This window comes from Mobula hypostoma, chromosome 13 (assembly GCF_963921235.1).
Source record: "Mobula hypostoma chromosome 13, sMobHyp1.1, whole genome shotgun sequence".
Classification (NCBI taxonomy): Eukaryota; Metazoa; Chordata; class Chondrichthyes; order Myliobatiformes; family Myliobatidae; genus Mobula; species Mobula hypostoma.
In genome coordinates this window covers 12,622,771-12,642,593 of record NC_086109.1, presented here as the reverse complement: position 1 = coordinate 12,642,593, position 19,823 = coordinate 12,622,771, and the positions used below count along the sequence as shown (strand labels likewise).

Here is a 19,823-nt window from a genome sequence, read left to right as displayed (position 1 = left end):
TAAATACTTTGATAACTGTATTTCGATGTAATTGGTTTCTTTTGTAATCCAATGTATTTTATTTTATATATTTAAATACAACTTTGTACATTATTCTGGGAAGGTGTTCATAGGCTGCACTGGACTGCCATAGGGGTCCATGGCATAAAAAGCGTTAAAAACCCCATTCTAATGTTTTAATTTGTTTCACTTCTCATTTATTTTCTCCTCTATTTTCATGATTAAGTATATTATGGTCATTATTGACTAGATATTCCTCTTATTCTGTATGCTTTCTTTCCCATTGCCTTGAACCAATTTGCATATTCTTCCTGTTTGGACTTTTTCCATACTGATATATTACAAATCACTGAGCTCAACAGCTCTGACCCTGTTCTAGCTGTGTTGAGTTTTATCGGATAACACATGATTATATTCCAGGTTTTTTAAATGACTGTCATTTTCGTATGTACTTCCCCTTTTCCATAAATAGTCAGAAACTGTTGCTATCCTTCACATTTATCCACATGGATTTTATTGTTGTCTTCTTTTCTCCAAATATATTACATTATCACTATAGACATCATTACTCTATTCCTTTTCTAGCCTTTCCAAATCCACTTCAGCCGGTAGTGTCTAATTCCTCATTTAAATGCAGCCACATCTTAGTAATTAGGTCTGTAACTGATGATCACTGGTTGCCCTCCCTCCCTTCCTCAGTCAAATTTAGTTGAGACTAGTTTCCTCTAAGATTAAAGAGGAACCAGGAGGTAAATGTTTCAACCACAAATCTGTCTCATTTTCCCCTACTAATTCTGTATCTCTACTGGGGAATGGGGTTGTAGATTGTCTCAGTCACATGATGCACAACAGAAACTAAGGTTTTTTTGAGACATAAATGAAATCAATGTATGCTTCAAAATGGTTTCCATAAATACTTTCAGATATACTGATCCATGAAGGAAGGGCAGGGCATGGAAATCTATGTTTACAACAAGCATTTTGAAACCTCTTGTCAAACCATACTTCTATGCAGACGCAGATGGGAAGTTTTGACACACTGTTCACAGTAAATTGATATTGAGTCCTTTTGCACGTTTCAGACTGAATTTGATTGTGTGCAGCCATATGAAATGAAAAAAAAATGAAATTCAAACTAAATTTTATTATCAAGGTATTTATATGCCACTGTGTACAACCCTGAGATTCATTTTCTCAGTTTCAATGTGTCTGATGACATCACCATTATCTGGGTAGCCTCCAACCTGATGGTATGAACATCAATTTCTCCAACTTCCAGTAATTACCCACTTCTTCTCTCCTTCACCCTTCCCCATTCTTGTTACCCTCTCATACCTTCTCTTCTTACCTGCCCATCACCTCCTTCTGGTGTTCCTCCCCCTTCACTTTCTTCCATGGCCTTCTGTCCTCTTCTATCAGACTTCCCCTTCTCTAGCCCTTTATCTCTTTCAACAGTCAACTTCACAGCTCTTTACTTCACCCCCTCCCCCTCTGCCAGTTTCACCTATCACCTGCCACCTTGTACTTCTTCCTCCTGTCCCCCCACCTTCTTATTCTGACTTCTTCCCCCTTCCTTTCCAGCCCTGATGAAGGGTCTCACTGTTTGTTCCTAGCCATAGATGCTACCTGACCTCCTGAGCTCCTCCTGCACATTGTTTGTATTGCTGTAGATTTCCAGCATCCATAGTACCTCTTGTGTTTATCACCATTGTCTTGTCGCAAAGAAGTAATTAAAGAAACCCTCACAGCCTGACACTTGACATAATAATGAAGCATCTCTAGTAAAGACAAATGTGATGAAAAATATAATGTTCCTTACTTGTAGGAAGAGGCGCAGTCGACGTCTCAGGCCGAGACCTGAAACGTTGACTGCACCTCTTCCTACAGATGCTGCCCGGCCTGCTGCGTTCACCAGCAACTTTGATGTGTGTTGCTTGAATTTCCAGCATCTGCAGAATTCCTGTTGTTTATGTTCCTTATTTGTCCAGTTCTGAAAAGCTGTAATTGACTGTACAAAGGAGATATTTCAGGTTATTAAACCATTAACGTAAGAAATGTGGAACAATTGAAAATAATGTTGTTATCCTTCAAGGCAACACCTTTGTTTCCAGAATTCTCCTCCGCAATTATTGTGTCACCTTTCTCAATGCTTGGAAGTCTTAAACTCTGTTGGACACAGGGCTAAGGATTCAGAGTTTGGCCATTGCTCTTGCTTATATATTAACAAACAAGATATAAAGAAGCTTCTTAATTGCTGTTCTCAATGAATGGTTTATGTCTTGGTTTTCTTTTAACACATCAAACTTAATTCAGGGAGAATTAGGTCAGGTCCTTGGACCTTTCTCACTGTGTTGCTGGCTGAGGATCATTAGGAGAGAAAAGCAGCTATTCTTTCAGGCCATGAGATCTCATGAGAGCAATTTTTGAGGACAGAGGTTGACCTGAAGCATTGGTCTTATTTTTCTCTCCACAGAGGCTGCCTGACCCACTGAGGAAGTTCCATCATTTGCTGTTCTTCTTTCAGATACACAACATTTTAACATCTCTGTTCAGAGGGATGAATACATGGACAATGCTGCAGTGATACATTGAACTTCAGCACAATTACTTAAAGGCCAGTGAGTGATAGCAAGAAAAGTTGGGTGATGAAATCAATGAGTGAGTTGAAGCTCGTTGCAACATGAAACGGTGACTGGGGTGTGAAACTCCTCATGGATGGTGTGGCAACTACTTGGAAACAAACCAAAACTGCTCAAAGACTAAGCATGGGGGTTGACACTGTATAATTCACTCCACAATAACAAAGTTCTGAGTCGATGAAAGTATTTTTGATGCTTTATTAAGAGACGAGCAAAGACAAACAATCTTGTAACGATAAAAAATAATGGAACTAAAATGAGGAATATAATGAAATAAGCAGTCTGAGTGTATTTGAGAGTATTTCACTGTACTTAAATGCTCCAATTAGCTTTTAAGCATATTTAGGGGGTCAACAAAAAATATAATTCCATTCCAGCTGCATCACTGGTTCTACCCAGACTAAACTGAACTCAGACAAAGCGTGAATACATAACTATACTCATTCACTGCTTCCATGCCCCAACCCTAGTGACAAATTACCCATAATAAATGTGCAAAAAAGAGTGCAATACAAACAGATGGAAAATAGACACAGATGGTGTTGCTTTTCTCAATGTTGTCATGTGACTGGAATCCATGGATGTTTAGTGACCCATGGAGCTACTACTATAGATGAAGGGAATTGGTTACAAATGAGAGAAAGTGATCTACATTGCAGAGTGCAGGAGGAGTCCTTGCAAAGGGATGGAAATCTCCAGCTGCTTGGAGTTGCATGAGTGGGATGTGAAATTTTACCCCTACACTCAACATTTCTAAACATATTTTGATTTTATTTCCCCAATAAATACTTAGCAATAACCCTTTCCTCTGGTTGCAAATACCCATAGCTGCTAACAGGTTAACTCCTTTCAATTCACCATTATGTTTTGTAGCTTCAAAGCATTCATTCTGTTGAGGAGCCCAGAGAAAGTGAGTCTAACTCTATGTTTTACTTTAACTGAGGTGCACAGGTATATCATGGTAGAGTCATAATGTATTTAAATATCGTATTTTTACATATAATGATCATGAATTATATAAATAAAGAATGATTAATCAAACAATATATTTAGAACATTACTCAAATATTACTGAAATATTAAATACACAACAGTACCAGAATCATAATCCAAGTTTTTATCACTGACTTAGATGATGTGAGGTTTATTGTTCATGTGGCAACAGTACAGTGCAATGACATAAAATTACTCTCTCTCTATTCATGTGCCTTGCGCGTTACACGCTTGGGCGATCATGGCTTTCAACATCAATCGATCCCACGCAGCATCAATGATATCTCACACACTTAGATCTGTTAGTCTTTCACAGTGTCCATATATTTTCTTCTTTGCCTTCCTGTTCCGCGTTTCCCAGGCATACGGCCTTGTAATGTTAGGCATTCTATTTCTCCCTTTCTGATGACATGGCCCAGGAATTTAAGTTTCCTCTCATTTGATGTTCTCACTAAAGATTGTTTTGTATGGGCACATTGGAGTACTGTCCCATTAGTTACCCTATCTCTATATGATATTTTCAGCATTCTTCTAAGAAACCACATTTCTGTTGCTTCTAAGTTTCTTTGGAGTTCTGGTGTCATAGTCCATGTTTCGGAAGCACACAGCAAGATTGACCAGATGTAACCTTTTAGTAGCCTAAGCCTTGTTGTCATAGAAATGTGTCTGTTGGTAAAAATAGGTTTCATTTTTTGGAAGTTGGTTTTGGCAATGGCAATTCTTATTTTTATTTCTACTTTACTGCTAGCATCTTGTGATATAAAGCTACCGAGGTAATTAAAGCTGGTCTTTTTGTTCAGTCTCTTGGTTACTGTATTAGCAGTTGGGAGTATCCTGCTGTTTTGATATTACCATAAATTTGTTTTTTTCACAGTTGATGGTTAGACCAACATCTGCACTTGTTTGTACTATTTTGTCTAGGAGGATTTGTGGGTCTTCTGCAGCACTTGCTATTAGGGTGGTATCCTCTGCATATCTTATATTGTTGATGTTAACACCTCCAATTTTTATCCCATCTCTACTCTAAATTACAAAAAAATATAAATTATACAAAACAGAAAAATAATGAGTCACAGTGTTTAGACATTTGATGGTGGAGGGAAAGAAAATGCTCTATCTGTGTGGACTGTGTTTAGAATTATTTGCTGGACAGAACTAACAGCATTTCTGATCCTTCAGCTGCTCGTTGTGGTCTCAAGGTCAAACTTCCTCCTTCCCTTGCCACATTTATTTTCGATGTAACGTTTCTATTTGTTGGTTGTTCAGCTTTGAAGTCCAACAGGTGAGCAACAGACAAAAGACTGAGCGGCTGGCCTGGTGTCCGTGTATAAAACAATGTGGATTCTGATTCTTTTCGTCTGTTCCCCAGCCGGTGAGTGACAGCCAGAGATAGACATGCTAATAATCAGTGTTAGGTTGGGTCTCATGCACCACTTTCACAGCAAAGATGGTTTCACTGTGGAAGATACTAGCAGATTGCCAGAAAGAGTGTCAGGGGGCAGAAGTTAGTGTCATTGCTATTACTAAGGAGAAGGTTCTTGAAAAGTTGAACAGCCTGAAGGTAGACAAGTCACCTGGACCAGATGGACTACATGCCAGGGTTGTGAAATAGGTAGCTGAAGAGATTGTGAAGGTATTACTGATGATTTTTCAAGAATCACTAGATTCTGGAATGGTTCCCGAGGACTGGAATATTGCAAATGTCACTCCTCTCTTTAAGAAAGGAAGGAGTCAAAATAAAGGAAATTATAGGCCAGTCAGCCTGACATCAATGGTTGGGAAGATGTCGGAGTCTATTTTTAAGGATGAGGTTTTGGGGTTCTTGTCGGTAATGATAATATAGGCTGAAGTCAGCGTAGTTTTCTGAAAGGAGAATCTTGCCTGGCAAATCTGTTGGAATTCTTTGAGGAAATAACAAACAGGATAGACAAAGGAGAGTCAGTGGATGTTGTTTGCTTAGAATTTCTGAGGGTCTTTGAGAAGGTGCCGCACATGAGGCTGCTTAAGAAGATAGGAGCCCAGGATATTTCAAAACGGTACGTACTAGCATGGGTTCCCTGACTGGCAGGAGGCATAGAGTGGGAATAAAGAGGGCTTCTTTTGTTTTACTGTTAGTGACTAGTGGTGTGCCACAGGGGTTCTTGTTGGGACCACTTCTTTTCATGTTGTATGCAGTGGTTTTGTGTCCAAATTTGCAGACAATATAAAAATAGGTGGAGGGACAGGTACTGTTGAGGAAGCAGGGTGTCTGCAATTGGTCTTAGACAGATTAGGGGAATGGGCAAAGAAGTGGCAGATGGAAGATAATGTGGGGAGGTGCATGGTCATGCACTTCAGCAGAAGGAATGAAAGTGTGGACTATTTATTACATGGGGAGAATATTCAAAAATCAGAGATGCAGAGACTCTTGGGAGTTAACTTGCAGGTTGCATCAGTGGTAAGGAAGGCAAATGCAATGCTAGCATCCATTTCAAGAGGATCAGAACACAAAAGTAAGGATGTAATGCTGAGGCTTTATAAGGCGTTGGTCAGACCACACTTGGAGTATTGTGAGCAGTTTTAAGCTCCTTATCTAAGATAAGATGCACTGGCATTGGAGAGGGTCCAGAGGAGGTTGATAAGAATAATCCCTGGAATGAAAGAGTTAACATCTGAGGAGCATTTGATAGCTCTGGGCCTACACTCACTGGAGATTAGGGGTAAGAGCGGGGATTGTATTGCAACTCACTGAGTAAAGTGGATGCGGAGAGGATGCTTCTGAAAGCGGGGGGATGTCTAAGGCCGGAGGGCACAGCCTCAGAATTGAGAGCTATCCCTTCGGAAACAGAAATGAGACGGAATTTCGTTAGCTGGAGGGTAGTGAATCTGTGGAATTCATTGCCACAATTGGCTGTGGAGGTATATTTAAGGCAGAGATTGACAGGTTTTCAATTAATTAGGATATCAAAGGTTACAGGGAGAAGGCAGGAGAATGGGTTTGAGAGAGATATTAAATCAGCCATGATGGAATGGCGGGGCAGACTTGATTGTTGGAATAGTCTATTGCTGCTCCTATGTCTTATGGTCTTAAACACTGTATGTGCAGACGGGTAAATAGAGAAAATGTAACTCAATTATATTCTCGTGTTGACCGTTAATTGCTTCGTATCTGGATCGCCACCAGATGGATTGTCAGCAAATATATCTGATATTGTCAGCATGAATTGTGGACATTGAATTTGCAAGGTCTATGCAAGTGATATAAACAAAATGTGAAGACCATTCTCTTCTGGAAAAAGTAACACTTATAATGCACTCCGGCGTTTACTCAAGGCAACAATGGAATTAATCTCTCAAATATAATGTCTCCAGTTCACAATCGGCTCTGTTCTTTAAAAATCCATTTGGGTCTTTTTACAGTCATCTTTATGGGATCATATTTCTCATTGCATTGTGAATAGATTGTGTTAGTCCTGAAATCAGAAACCATGTCCCTCTCCCTTTCTATCTGTTTGCAGCTGTCCAGATCAATAATACCCAGTTAACCCTTTCACCCTCATTGCCAATGGGAAGTTGTTGACTTCCTCAGGAGATTAACAAAATTTGGTATGTCCCTGTCCACCCTTAACCAATTTTTAATTGATGCATCAGAAAAAGCATTCTGTCTGAAAGCATAACACGCGACTGTGAGAGACTGCAGAAAGTTGTGGCTATAGTTCAGCATATCACAGGAAGGAGATTCCCCTCTCTGGACTCTGTCTGTACTTCTCACTACCTCAGTAAAGCAGCCAGCATAACCAAATACCCCAGTCACCCTGGAAATTCTCTTTACTCCTCCTGGAAGAAGATACAACCTGAAAGCACATACCACCAGGCTTTAGGACTGTTTCTATCTTGCTGTTATTAGATTCTTCAGCGGAACTCTTGTGCCATAAGATGGACTCTTGTGGTCTACCTTGCTGTGATGTTGCACTTCATCATTTACCTGCACTGCAGTTTTCTTCAAAAGTTTTTACACGATATTCTGCATTGTTATTGTTTCACCTTGTACTACCTCAATGCACTGTGCAATGATCTGCTCTGTATGAACAGTATGCAAGGCAAGCTTTTCACTGTATCTTGGTACATGTGACAATAATATACCAATACTGATGCAGAAGACCAGTTCAGTGCCTGTCACTGAACTTTATCTCAGAATTTCCTTTTTGTACAAATATTGACCAACTGAAAACTTGCAAACTTTAAAATTCTGTATTTGCATGTATCAGTCACCAATCACAATGCATCATGTATGAGCTAATAACCTTTATTTGCATCTAAGCGGATCAAAAAATAGAATTATACCTCAGTTTCAGTAAAAACTATTGTCCAGTTGTAAAGTGTACCCTTTAGTCCATCATTAGCATCCTTGCTTCAGTGCATTTGGTGTCCTTGGGTCTCATGCTGTACATAGAGAAGCCGTGTTTTCATGGACCTTACTCAACATGACTAATTGCACACTGCACATTATTTTAACCCTCTCATAGCCTACATAATGGAACTCAATTTTTTATTGGGTGATTCATAGCGCAGTTCACAGAGGTGGGTTTGGACTCACGCATAAACTGAACTGGGCTGGAATAGTGAAGCTCTGTTCTTGAAGGACATCAATGGCCCAGGAGGATTTTGCCAACAATCAGGTGGTTTCCTGATTAAAGATATTAATGACTTAAACACTTTGCATCTCACTGTAAATGCACATTTCAGGATACTTAAGCACCACTAAATATAAGCTCAGTTTGTGAAGGGATTGGGATCTGGTGGGGCTTCCGTCTGAAGTGGTGGTTTTCCATAATCTGAACCGTGACTGGGTCGGGATGGCAGGTAGCAGTGGAGGAAAAGAAGAGGAGGATGTGCGAGACTATGAGGAATGGAAGAAAGTGCAGACAGGTAGGAAAAGTGGAAATAAGTGAGAAAATTATTATGATGATAGAGAACAATGATTGCGTCAAAGGAAGGTGATAGAAGAGGAGTTTAAAATAAGTTTGAGCAAGGGATTGAAGTAAGTATATTGAATGCAATGGCACTGACTAACAATCTAAAGAAGATAATAGGAGATATAAATGCGGCAAAAATTCTGCATCATGGAGCACTGTTGGTTGTTAGTAAAAATTCAGAGCGAAGGAACAGAGCAATGAAGGTACTAAATATTGGCAAAAGAGAGATTATAGAAAAGAGAGTGTTGGGGGAAAATGGTGTGATAATGGGAATACCAAATTGGAGAAAAGGGAGGAAGTAAAGGAAAGTATTATAGGAGGGCTGGTGACCAAAAGAAAAAGATTGAAAGCACTGAGTAATAGAGAAAAGGTTGATAGCATATCTGTTATGTTAATATTTCAGGGGCTTGTAGCGGTGGTATGTAAAGGAAGGCAGAGATGTGGTAGATGTCAAGGAGGATATCTGTACAAGCAGTGCAGACAAGATGAACCGGTAAAACGCTGTCATTGAAGTGGGGCCCAAGCAGTAATCTATCGGGGTGTGAAATCAGAAAAGAAGCAATGGAGGTCCAACAAGTGAGGGTAGAGCATGAAGAAAATTATCCAACTAAACAGCTTTCAGATCTATGCTGGGAAAAGGAAAGAAAGAAAATCAGACGTCCTGCATGTACTAATGAAGAAAGAAACAGAAAGGACAGGAATTAGTAATAAGGCAGTGAGTGCAACAGTACCTTTTCCTGGGCAGTCTCCATGCCTGTGTGAAGGAACAGAGGTGGATCTTAAATTATTTGAAAGGAGATAGAAAAATTGAGATATTAGTTTAAATCAAGGTATAATTGAATTTTATGTAAATAATAATCATTTTGGATATTAACAATTATACACAGATGCTTCTAAAATGGTAATAGTAGGTTAGGAGTAGGATTCATTTTACCTGATTTTAACATTAAAAAGCAGGTGAGGATGCATAATGATTTCTCAGTGTATACATGTGAAGTGACAACTGGACTATTCCCTTTGCAGTGGGTGGAGGAAGTGACACCGACGTGAGTTGTAATATTGTTTGATTCAAGCACAATAATCAGGAGTCTAAGCGATTTACATTCAGAGGCAAGACCAAACATTATGTGTGAGATAATACAAATCTTATTTAAAACTAAATGATGGGACTCTGGATATGTTTTTATGTGGATTCCAGCACGTGTTGGTAAACAAGGGAATGAGCAAGAGAATAAATTAGCAAAGGAGGTACCAGACGAGCAGAAGTGGACATTCAAATAAATTACAGTAAAGGAGAACTGAAAAGCATTATTAGAATGTACAGAGGAGATGTAAGGGGTAAGTTTTGTACACAGAGAGTGGTGAGTGTGTGGAATGGGCTGCCAGTGATGGTGATGGAAGTGGATACAATAGGGTCTTTTAAAAGACTCCTGGATAGATACATGGAGCTTAGAAAAATTGAGGGCTATAGGTAACCTGAGGTAATTTCTAAGGTAAGGACATGTTCGGCACAGCTTTGTGGGCCGAAGGGCCTGTATTGTGCGGTAGGTTTTCTATGTTTCTATGTTTTCTAAAAATGAAATCAAGAAAATGTGGAGAAAACAACAGGATGAAGAGAGAATAAGAAGACATCTTTAAAATATCCAGAAAGAAGTGGGATGGTCGAGGAATGCAGGAAAGAGCAGTAGGTAGGAGGTAATAATATTGAAATTGAGTTTTGGGTACACAGGGTTAAATAGTACATTGTTTTCAATGAAGAAACACAATAAAGGGAGGCGTGAGTATTGTAATCAACAAGAAATAGTTGAACATGTCCTGGTGAGGTGTCCAGGATATAATCAGGAGAGAGGATGATTGGTTTTAGGGTTATCACGGAATAAAAAAGACGGTCAGCAGACTGGTGCGCTGGGACCCAGTTCGGTGCGTTCGGCCCCCGGTTGGCATGTTCAGCCCCAAGTCAGTGGCATTCGGACCTGGATCGGAAGCGTTAGGACCCGGGTCAATGGTCACTCTTCACAGAAGGACTGAGCTTGTGCAGCTGATCTTCTCATGTGCAGCAAAAAAAAAGATGCTTCCCATGTTCTGAGATTTATGTGATCATTGGACTATACTTTATATTGGTTTCCTTAAGTTTTCAGTGTTTTCTTTCTTGTGGATAATTGGCAGGTGAGTGATCTGTCCGTTTCTGTGTGTAAGAGGGGGTGTTGGGGATTTGTTGCTACCATCGTTATTCTTTTCTGCGAGTGAGGGGGTCAGGGATTGTTACAGTATGTGTAGGGATCGGTGATTGTTATTGCGGCTGTTTTTTTGCTGCGGGGGAGGGGGATTTTGGGGTCTGCGGGTTTTGTCCCTTTTTCGTCCTACGGGGGGTGGGGGGGGTGATGTCTTCTCTCAGCAACACCCATGGTCTTTCCGTATTTCATGGGTATCTGGAGTAGACAAACATCAAAGTTGTATGGTACATGCATGCTTTGAAAATAAAATGAACCTTTGAACCTTTCGAACTTTCGAATCTGGTAGATTCCGACCCTCTGAATCCCCTCCAGCAACTGTATATTTCACTGGCCTGTAGTTCCCTGACTTGTCACTGCTTCCCTTCTTCAATAACAGTTATATTAGCACCCTCCAGTCTCCTGGAACTTCGCCCATAGCTGAAGATTTCTTTCTACTGCTTAAACACTAGCCAGCATGGAGAGGTAGTCATGGTACTGACCCACATTGCATGGCATCCAGGGTGACCTAGCTAACTGAACATTTCCTCTGTTCATCTCACCACTATCTGATCCAACATCTTTCTGAAGTCCTAGACCTAACCACTGTCCCCCACTTCTCATGGACTAAACAATGATTTCTTATAGCGGTTTTGTAGTGCAGATGTTCTGAAATTCTGGGGGAGATATTCAGGTTCAGAAATCTGTGTGTACATGCAGCTCATTTGAGGGCAGGTAAACACAGAGATGTTGATGTCTGAATGGTTCGGATCATCAGGCTCTCTGTTGAAAGAGGATGAATGTCAGCTAGCCTATCTCAGAAGACTGTGCATGACAAAGTTTTAGTGGGATCCATCTGTGCCATTGAATGGTTGGACCACGTCTGAGTTAAAAGAAAATCTCCGAGACAGCCACTCCACCTCAGTACTGCACTGGGAGGACCGCCCAGGGTTTCTACTCGGGTCTGTGGAGTGGGAAGTGAACCCACAATGTACTGACACAGTGGACTGCAGTTCAGGCCATAATCATTGTCTGTGAGGTCATGGGGTACAACTAGGGTTGTGATGTTGAAATGAGCATTGAAATGTGTTTATATGTGAAATCTGTAAGAATTCCATCCTCAATTTCAGGTGCATTATGGGCAGAGAGATATATAAAAGGAGTTGTGGGAAGAGCGATCACAATCGATTGTCACTATGAAGCAAAGTACCGCTCACACACAAAGTATTGGTGCCGTTGGTGGAGAGTAGGATGTTTTCTTTTACATGGACGAGAGTCAATCACAGATAACCCAGCACAAGGAATATTTACTGTTACTATGAAGGACCTTGTGTCTGGAGATACAGCACAGTATGACTGTGGAATTACAGAATCGGGTACTGATATAGTTTTTACCGTGAATCTATGAGTATATGATGGTATGTTTCTCAAGTATTGACGTTATGGCTTCACTGAAGTATCTGATCCATGTATTTTTTGGTAATGGTCAGGAAAGTATTGATATCCTGAAGCTCCACAGCAGTGTATAGTCCTATGAGGAACTGGGTTTCCCAACCCATGCTCACTCTTTGCATGACTCTATACTGCTGAGGAGTGGGCACGGGTTGGGAAATTGCACTCATGTTGCTTTCACCCGCCGTGGGATCTGTCTCATTGACTGACCACCAGTTTCCAGTGGGATGATCTGGTGGTTTAATCACCTTGGAGCTGGAGGAAATTGCGAACTATGATGTGTTAGGCGAGGAAGCTGGTGAGTGGGAAGTTCAGGACTAGAGGAAATCCGTTTTTCTACCCACTGGAAGTGGATAAGCACAGTAATGCAGCAAACAGACAAGAAATCAACGTTATCCTTTGCAATTCCCACCAACTCCAATAAATTCCACCACAAACCTGAACTCTCCTCATCACCTTTTTAGCATTTTGTACAAATCATATCCTTTGTGAGTTCCTTATCTGCTTTACTGCCCCAACCTAGCATTCAACTAAGAATGGCTATCTCCTGTGCAATTGCTGGAGATGGAACACCTTTCCTTCCCACTCCCATCACTCAGGGACCTAAACAGCCTTTCCTGCTGATGAAAGTGATTCAACTACACTTCTACCAACCCAGGCTACTTCTTTCAATGTTCGCAATGTGGCCTTCACAACAGGAGGACCCAAACACAGATTGGGTGATCACTTGTGGAGCATCTGCCTTCAATCCATGCGTGTGACCCTGAGCTTCTCGATACCTGTCATTTGAATTCACACAAGCCTCCACTTACCTTGCCCTCTGTATGTGGTTTCCTGCTGATAGGAGATGAGCTGATTTTTCCACAAATTCATATTGGGGTTTGCTGTAACAACACAGATGTTACAAAGAAAAGTCACATCTGGGAGGTATGAGAATTAAAGATTGAGTCAACCAGCTCAGGGTCAACACTGTGGATTTAGTAGGTACTCTTCAATACAATCACTGGATCAACATTTGCTTTTTCTGGTTACAGGGGCATTGTGAAGACCAAGGCAGGGCATTAGATTGGAAGAAGAACAAGTGAATAGCGGCAAAGAGCTTTTATAGTGATTCAGTGTTCACAATGTGTTCTTCTCTTCAGTAATCCTGAGCTTCCTGTTCCCTACCACTTTTATTCTTCGTCCCTCTCTGACCTACCTGCGTCCTTTGCACTGTCCCAGGGCATTCCACAAGCTCAAGGATTAACACCCCATTTTCCGACTGTGCATGTTTCTGCCTTCTGGAATTAATACCAAACTCAAAATCTTCAGATAACATACTTTTTCTTACAGTGCATAAAATCCTTTGTCCCAGTCACCTGCTATTCTTTTCCTCTCTGGGTGTAGACTAAGCTGATAAACATGCACTTTTGCCAGAACCACATCAGGGCCAGATGGGATAGACCCCAGGTTAATAGAGGAAAGGAGGAAGGAAATTACTGGGCATTGATCATGATCTTTCCATTGTCACTGGCTAGAGGATTAGTACTAGGGAATTGTTCTTAAACCCATCAGCCCTACTGGGGCATACACCAGCTTACCAGAGTCCTCTGTCCTGATCCAGTCTTCAAGTTGTCCCCTGGTGTAGCTATCTTCTTGTTGTATCTTTCCTTTTCCTCTGCTTCATGTATCTTCCCTTTTCCAGGGACGAGGCCTTTGAAGTTCCTCTTGGCATTTCTGTAACTCTGGAACTTTATAGGATGGGATCGCTAGCCCTGATTTATTCCTAGTCTAATCATGGGATTATTTACAACGACCAATTAACCTGCCAGCTGGTATGGCTTCAGATGTCTGTAGGAGGAAACTGAAGCATTTGGAAGAAACCCACATGGTCGCAGGGCGAACGTACAAACTCCTTATAGGCAGCAGCGAGAATTGAACCTGGTTCACTGGCACTGTAAAATGTTGTGTAACCATTATGCTGTGTCGTCCTTTTTTCTATGTTCCAAGGAATATAAACCTAGATTGGCCAATCAGTCCTGATAACTCAGGCCCTCTAGTGCTGGGAACACCTTTACAAATCTTTCTGCATTCTTTAAGCATCAGCTTTCCCAGTGCAGATTCCCACTTCAGGTGTGACTTTGCCAATGACTTGAAGAACGTAATGTCCCAATTCCTATATTCCGTGCCCTGACTGATGAAAGCCAGTGAGTTTGTCACCACCCATTCTATGTGTGATTCCACCTTCAATTAACTATGCACTTTTCTGCTTGGACCCGCTGATCCTTTAAACTCCTTGGTTTACTACCATTCATATGGTGGTTGCATTTTGGTGGCCTTATGCTGATTGCATTTTCCAAAATGCATGACTTAACAATTAGCTGCATTGAAATCCACTTGCCTCTCCTCAAGCCACTGCCCTAACTGATCACGATCCCCTTGTAATCTATGATAAACTTCTTCCCCATCGTCACCTCCTCATTTTGTGTCGTCCAATGTTCCACATCTGCATCCAAAGCGATTACATAACTGAACAACACTGGCCACACTGACACTCCAGTAGACATGGATCTCCATTCGGAGAAACAACTTTAAAACACTATGCTATGCTTTCTATATACAAGCTAATATTGAATCCTCCAAGCTAGTTTTCATAGTATTTCATGGAATTAACCTTCTAGGTCAAACTACTATGTGGGACCTAGTAATAGGCCATGCAAAAATCCAAATAGACAATATCCACATCCCTACCTTCACAAACCCTTGTGTTCAGTACTTCAAGTATGACTTCGCCCAGTGACTTGAACAACATAATGTCCCAATTTCTATACAAAGTTTGTCACACATGACTTCCCATGCTCAAAACAAAGTAGCCTCCTCCAAATTAGACTTTATCTATCCAAATGTTCATAGAACCCATCCCTCCGAATTTCCTCAAATAAATTCCCCACTGCTGATGTCAGGCTGGTCGGCTGAAAGAGGTTTTTTACATCCTCAGTGTTATCACTGCTGTCCTGTCCTAAAGTCCTGCTGTGTTCTGGGATATTGGCAGTCATGGCGGTTTAGGCGGCTGGGAGGATGCAGAGACACAGAGAGGTAGGTGAGCTGCTGAGATTCCAATCTGGTGGTTCATGGCTGTGATATAGAAGTACTGAAAATTGGAGAATGACTTTCAGATGTGCACTCAGTGTCTGAATGTTTGATCCTTTCCCATAGAACCGGTATCTGTTCCTGTGCTGTTTCTGTCACCGCCAAATGTCTCGTGTGTTGGACACTCAGTGTTAGTGTCCTGTGAGTCTGTCCAGGGATCCCTTCCCATTCAGTACACGTTCTATGAAAAGATCCCATCTGAGGATTCAAAGATCTCCAACACCAGTAAACTGGCTCTACATTGTCAATCCTTCAAACACCAGCACCATCAATATTACTGCACAGCCTCGAATAATCATGGAGCAAAATCCAGTGAAATGATCAACGTGAGAGTCTTCAATAGAACGGGGAGTTGCAGTTATACGGTGGAAATCAATGGCACTGGTGAGTGGTGGAGAAAGTGACTCTCTAAGATGGTTGGTGGTGCAAATGAACAACTGCCTTGTGCTAGATGTTTTGTCTTAGTTGCACTCAATCACAATTAGAGGACTGTATTATCACTCAGACATGTGTTGCAGAGGATGGGAATTGCTTTAGTGTTGGGAAATTCAGCCTCCAACTCCTGATTCAGTAGGTAAAGTTTTAAACTCACTGACTATTAAGTACACCTGTTACATCTGCTTGTTAATGCAAATATCTAATCAGCCAATTATGTGACAGCAACTCAATGTATAAAAACATGCAGACAGGGTCAAGAGGTTCAGTTTTGGGGCATTGTGGGCTAAACTATTATTTAAAGATAATAGGAAAACATCCTACTGGATTATAAAAACATGCAGACAGGGTCAAGAGGTTCAGTTTTGGGGCATTGTGGGCTAAACTATTATTTAAAGATAATAGGAAAACATCCTACTGTCTGTGGTAGGCCAGAGATGGTTCAGCATGTTTTGCTGAGTTGTAATCGATACTTGTGTGTATCTTCGGGAGAAGAGAAGGCTAAAGAGTAAACCCTACACAAATCTGGAGTGGAGCCCCTAAGGCGGTCGGATGACGTATCAGAGGTCACTCCGGTAGGGCGCATCCATTGTCTGCTTAGACAGATGGAGCTATTATTATTATTATTATTATTATTAATCGAAATAGAATTGAAAGAAGCATATTGTTCAGGAGGCTGTTTGACTTAAATGCATTTTGTTTTTCTATTAAATCTTTGTTTGGCCACCAAGAGAACCACTGTCTGATTGAAGAGTTTATTATTCAGTTTATACGTGCGACTAATTTATATTTGATGACTTGAGTTTCTTGAAATTCTATAATTAATCACACATCCTGTGGAGGGCAGTAATGCGTCTAGATGCGTCTAAACTGCCGGAAGTAGAAGAAGAAGAAAGAAAAGAAGAGGTTCAGTTGTTGTTCAGGCCAAACATCAGAATGGGGGAAGAAATGTGATCTAAGTGGCTTTGACCATGGAATGATTACTGGTGCCAGACAGGGTAGTTTGAGGATCTTAGACACTGCTGATCTCCTGGAATTTTCATGCACAATGGTCCCTGGAGTTTACAGAGGATGGTGCAAAAACACAATAAAAAATCCAGGTTAAAGCAGTTCTCTGGCAAAAACACCCTGTTAATGAGTTAGGTCAGAGAAGAATGGCCAGACTGGTTCAAGCTGGCAGGATGGTGACAATAACTCAAATAACCACGCGTTAAAACAGTGGTGTGCGAAAACCATCTACGAATGCGCCACACTTCGAATCTTGAAGTGGATGGTCTACAACAGCAGAAGACCATGAACATACACTCAGTACATGAGTGTATGGTACTTAATAAAGTGGGCTAGGTGTATAAGATGATGAGAAGCATTGATCGTGTGGATTGTCAGAGGCTTTTTCCCAGGGCTGAAATGGCTAACATGAGAGGGCACAGTTTTAAGGTGTTTGGAAGTAGGTACAGTGGGGATGTCAGGGGTAAGTTTTTGACACAGAGGGTCATGATTGCGTGGAATGGGCTGCCGGCGACAGTGGTGGAGGCGGATACGATAGGGTCCTGGGTAGGTACATGGAACTTAGGAAAATAGAGGGCTATGGGTAACCCTAGGTAATTTCTAAAGTAAGTACATTTGGCACAGCATTGTGGGCTGAAGCTGTAGGTTTTCTATGTTTCTTTGTATGTTACTGATTGAAGGCATGCAGCCTTTGAAAACCACACATTTGATCTGGTTGGTTTCATAAACATTTACTGGTGATACATTTCACAAAAATTTAATGGGATAATCAAATCTAAGCAGCAACATGTACAGGAAACTGTAGAAATCCATGCAGTTATATTGGACGCTGAGTGGCTGTGCCTTTATAAACCTGTTGTCTCTACTCAGGGAGTCTCCAGGAGAGAGTGCAGAAAGATCTGTCTCTAATTATCCTGGGGTGAGCAGTTTATATCTGGAGAGAAACACCAGGAGAGCTCAAAAGTACTCAGAGTTATTAGGGATGAGGACAAGCTAAGTCTGGTCTCAAAGTGCGCCATATTATTGAGTCAGCAACACAAGGAAATAAATTTAAGATTACTAAAGTTGTGGAAATCTATTTCTATATTTATGTATGTAAATATGTATGCATTGTCATGTGATGCAGCATGAAACAGGACTTTCTGGTCCAAGCCACACTACCCAGCAAACCACCTATGTATCACTAACCTAATCAATTTATAATAACCAATTAACCTGCTAATCTGTATGTCTGGACGGTGGGAGGAACAGGAGCTCCTTGAGGAAATCCATGTAACTCACAGGGAGAACGTACAAACTCCTTACTGACGGTTCGCAATTGAGCTCTGAATTCCGAAAGTCCCAAGCTGTGATAGTTCTAACTCAAACTGCCCGGTGCCTGATTGTAAGAAAGCAGATTATTATCTGAGTGGAAATTTGTTAGGAGAGGATCAAGTAACAAGGATTGGTATCCTTAGACAATTTAGAAATTTAGAAAGCAAGTGGTATGTTGGCACTATCAGTGATGGGATTCAAGTGCAGAAGCAGGAATGTAATGCAGTATAGTGATTAAACAGGGTTTTAAAAGGATGTCACAATGACTGTTGTGTGCAGTTTTGATCTCCGTATTTGAGGACAATAGTTTTTGCTTTGGAGGGAGTTGACAAGTAATCTCCAGATTAGCCAATCCCTGGTATGACATACTATATGAAGTGAGATTGGTTGAATTCAGGTTTTATGTGCTATAGTTTAGAAGACTAATTGGCAGCCTAACTTCCAGCCCACTCAGTTGGGTGTAACTCTCCCAAATATTTCCACAGGATAATATACATTTTGCTGTCCCACCAATCTCAGCACTTTTACTATATTTGTAGGCTCTCAGTGTTCAAAGGTTTCAAAAATACATTTAATGTTAGAGAAATATGTACAATATACATCCTCAAATATTTTTTTCTTCGCAACCATTTACGACAACAGAGGAGTGCCCCAAAGAATAAATGACAGTTAAATGTTAGAACTCCAAAGTCCCCCCAGTAAGCGGCAGCAAGCAGCAATCCTCCCTCTCCCCACCGGCAAAAAAAAGCATTGGCACCCACCACTGAGCACTCAAGCATGAGCAAAGCAATGGCAAAGAGACTGACTTGTAGTTACCCCAAAGACTTCACGTTTCACCTGGTATTCGACATACCACAGGCTCTCTCTCTCTCCCTAATAAGGGAGAAAGAGGTGATTCCGTTTTCACAGGGAGTGGGAAGGCATAACAAACAACTCGCTGGTTTATGATGTTAAAGGTCCGCCATGTCGCTTTTTTTCAAACTCTGTGCCCAAAGATCACGAGTCTCTGGGCACACAGCCGCAGATAGTCTGACTCCCCCAACGACACACGGGTCTCCTGCCATGATACTGACCCTCGATCCACCAGACTCCAGAGCCCTGGCATCCCAGGCTTCCAAACCCGAGCCAGACTCTTAGGTCCAGCCCTTGCCGTGCCAAACAACGTCCAGTCATGAAACCCCGAGCACGGGTCCCATTCCTGTAAAGAACCGTAGTCAGCGTGTAACTCCAGGTCAGGGTCTTCAAAAGAACCCTAAGAGGAAAAAATAAAGGTATTAAAGATGGAAATAGAGCTGTTTCCGAAGATAGAAGCAAAGGAGTCGCTGTTTCGTGCCATCATTTCTCCACCCCACCTCAAATATGTGAAGGACACGTAACGAATCAGTGAACGTGACTGAGACATGAGTGTGGGCAGTGTCTCTCATTTGCAGGAACAGACACGCTGTCACTGATAAAACTTCACCACATCCATGAAAACACTCAGCTCTTTACTCAATGGAAGAACTTTCATCTAGCGATTGTGCTTGACTGTGAGTGAAAAGCGGGTGAAACTAAATTTTATTTCCTTGCCTCAACAGGACGTAATTATTCTTGTGAAACTACTACAGCAGAGTCAATGACAACTGCAGGTTCTACAGGGATAGGAATACATTCCATTGCTTCCCTGAGGTAAATCACTCAATCAGTTT

The 19,823-nt window shown here is 41.3% G+C and overlaps 2 protein-coding genes across 6 annotated transcripts in view; one reads left to right on the top strand and one right to left on the bottom strand.

Moving 5' to 3' along the window:
- The window catches only part of LOC134355857 (uncharacterized), a 545,005-nt gene that overhangs the window by 84,070 nt on the left and 441,112 nt on the right, over nt 1–19,823 (bottom strand). The window contains exon 8 of the mRNA XM_063066362.1: nt 13,062–13,133. Coding sequence (XP_062922432.1) covers nt 13,062–13,133 — 72 coding nt within the window. The remainder of the gene's footprint in view (nt 1–13,061; nt 13,134–19,823) is intronic.
- LOC134355434 (Fc receptor-like protein 2) overlaps nt 1–19,823 on the top strand; it is a 121,461-nt gene that overhangs the window by 98,412 nt on the left and 3,226 nt on the right. For 2 of the 5 annotated variants that reach the window (XM_063065302.1, XM_063065301.1), the window contains 2 exons: nt 15,445–15,762; nt 19,713–19,803. In XM_063065302.1, the coding sequence (XP_062921372.1) occupies nt 15,445–15,762; nt 19,713–19,803 (409 nt within the window). Of the gene's footprint in view, nt 1–4,912; nt 5,005–15,444; nt 15,763–19,712; nt 19,804–19,823 lie in introns of those variants that run through there. The other 3 variants (XR_010020071.1, XR_010020072.1, XR_010020070.1) reach the window with 2 other exon arrangements.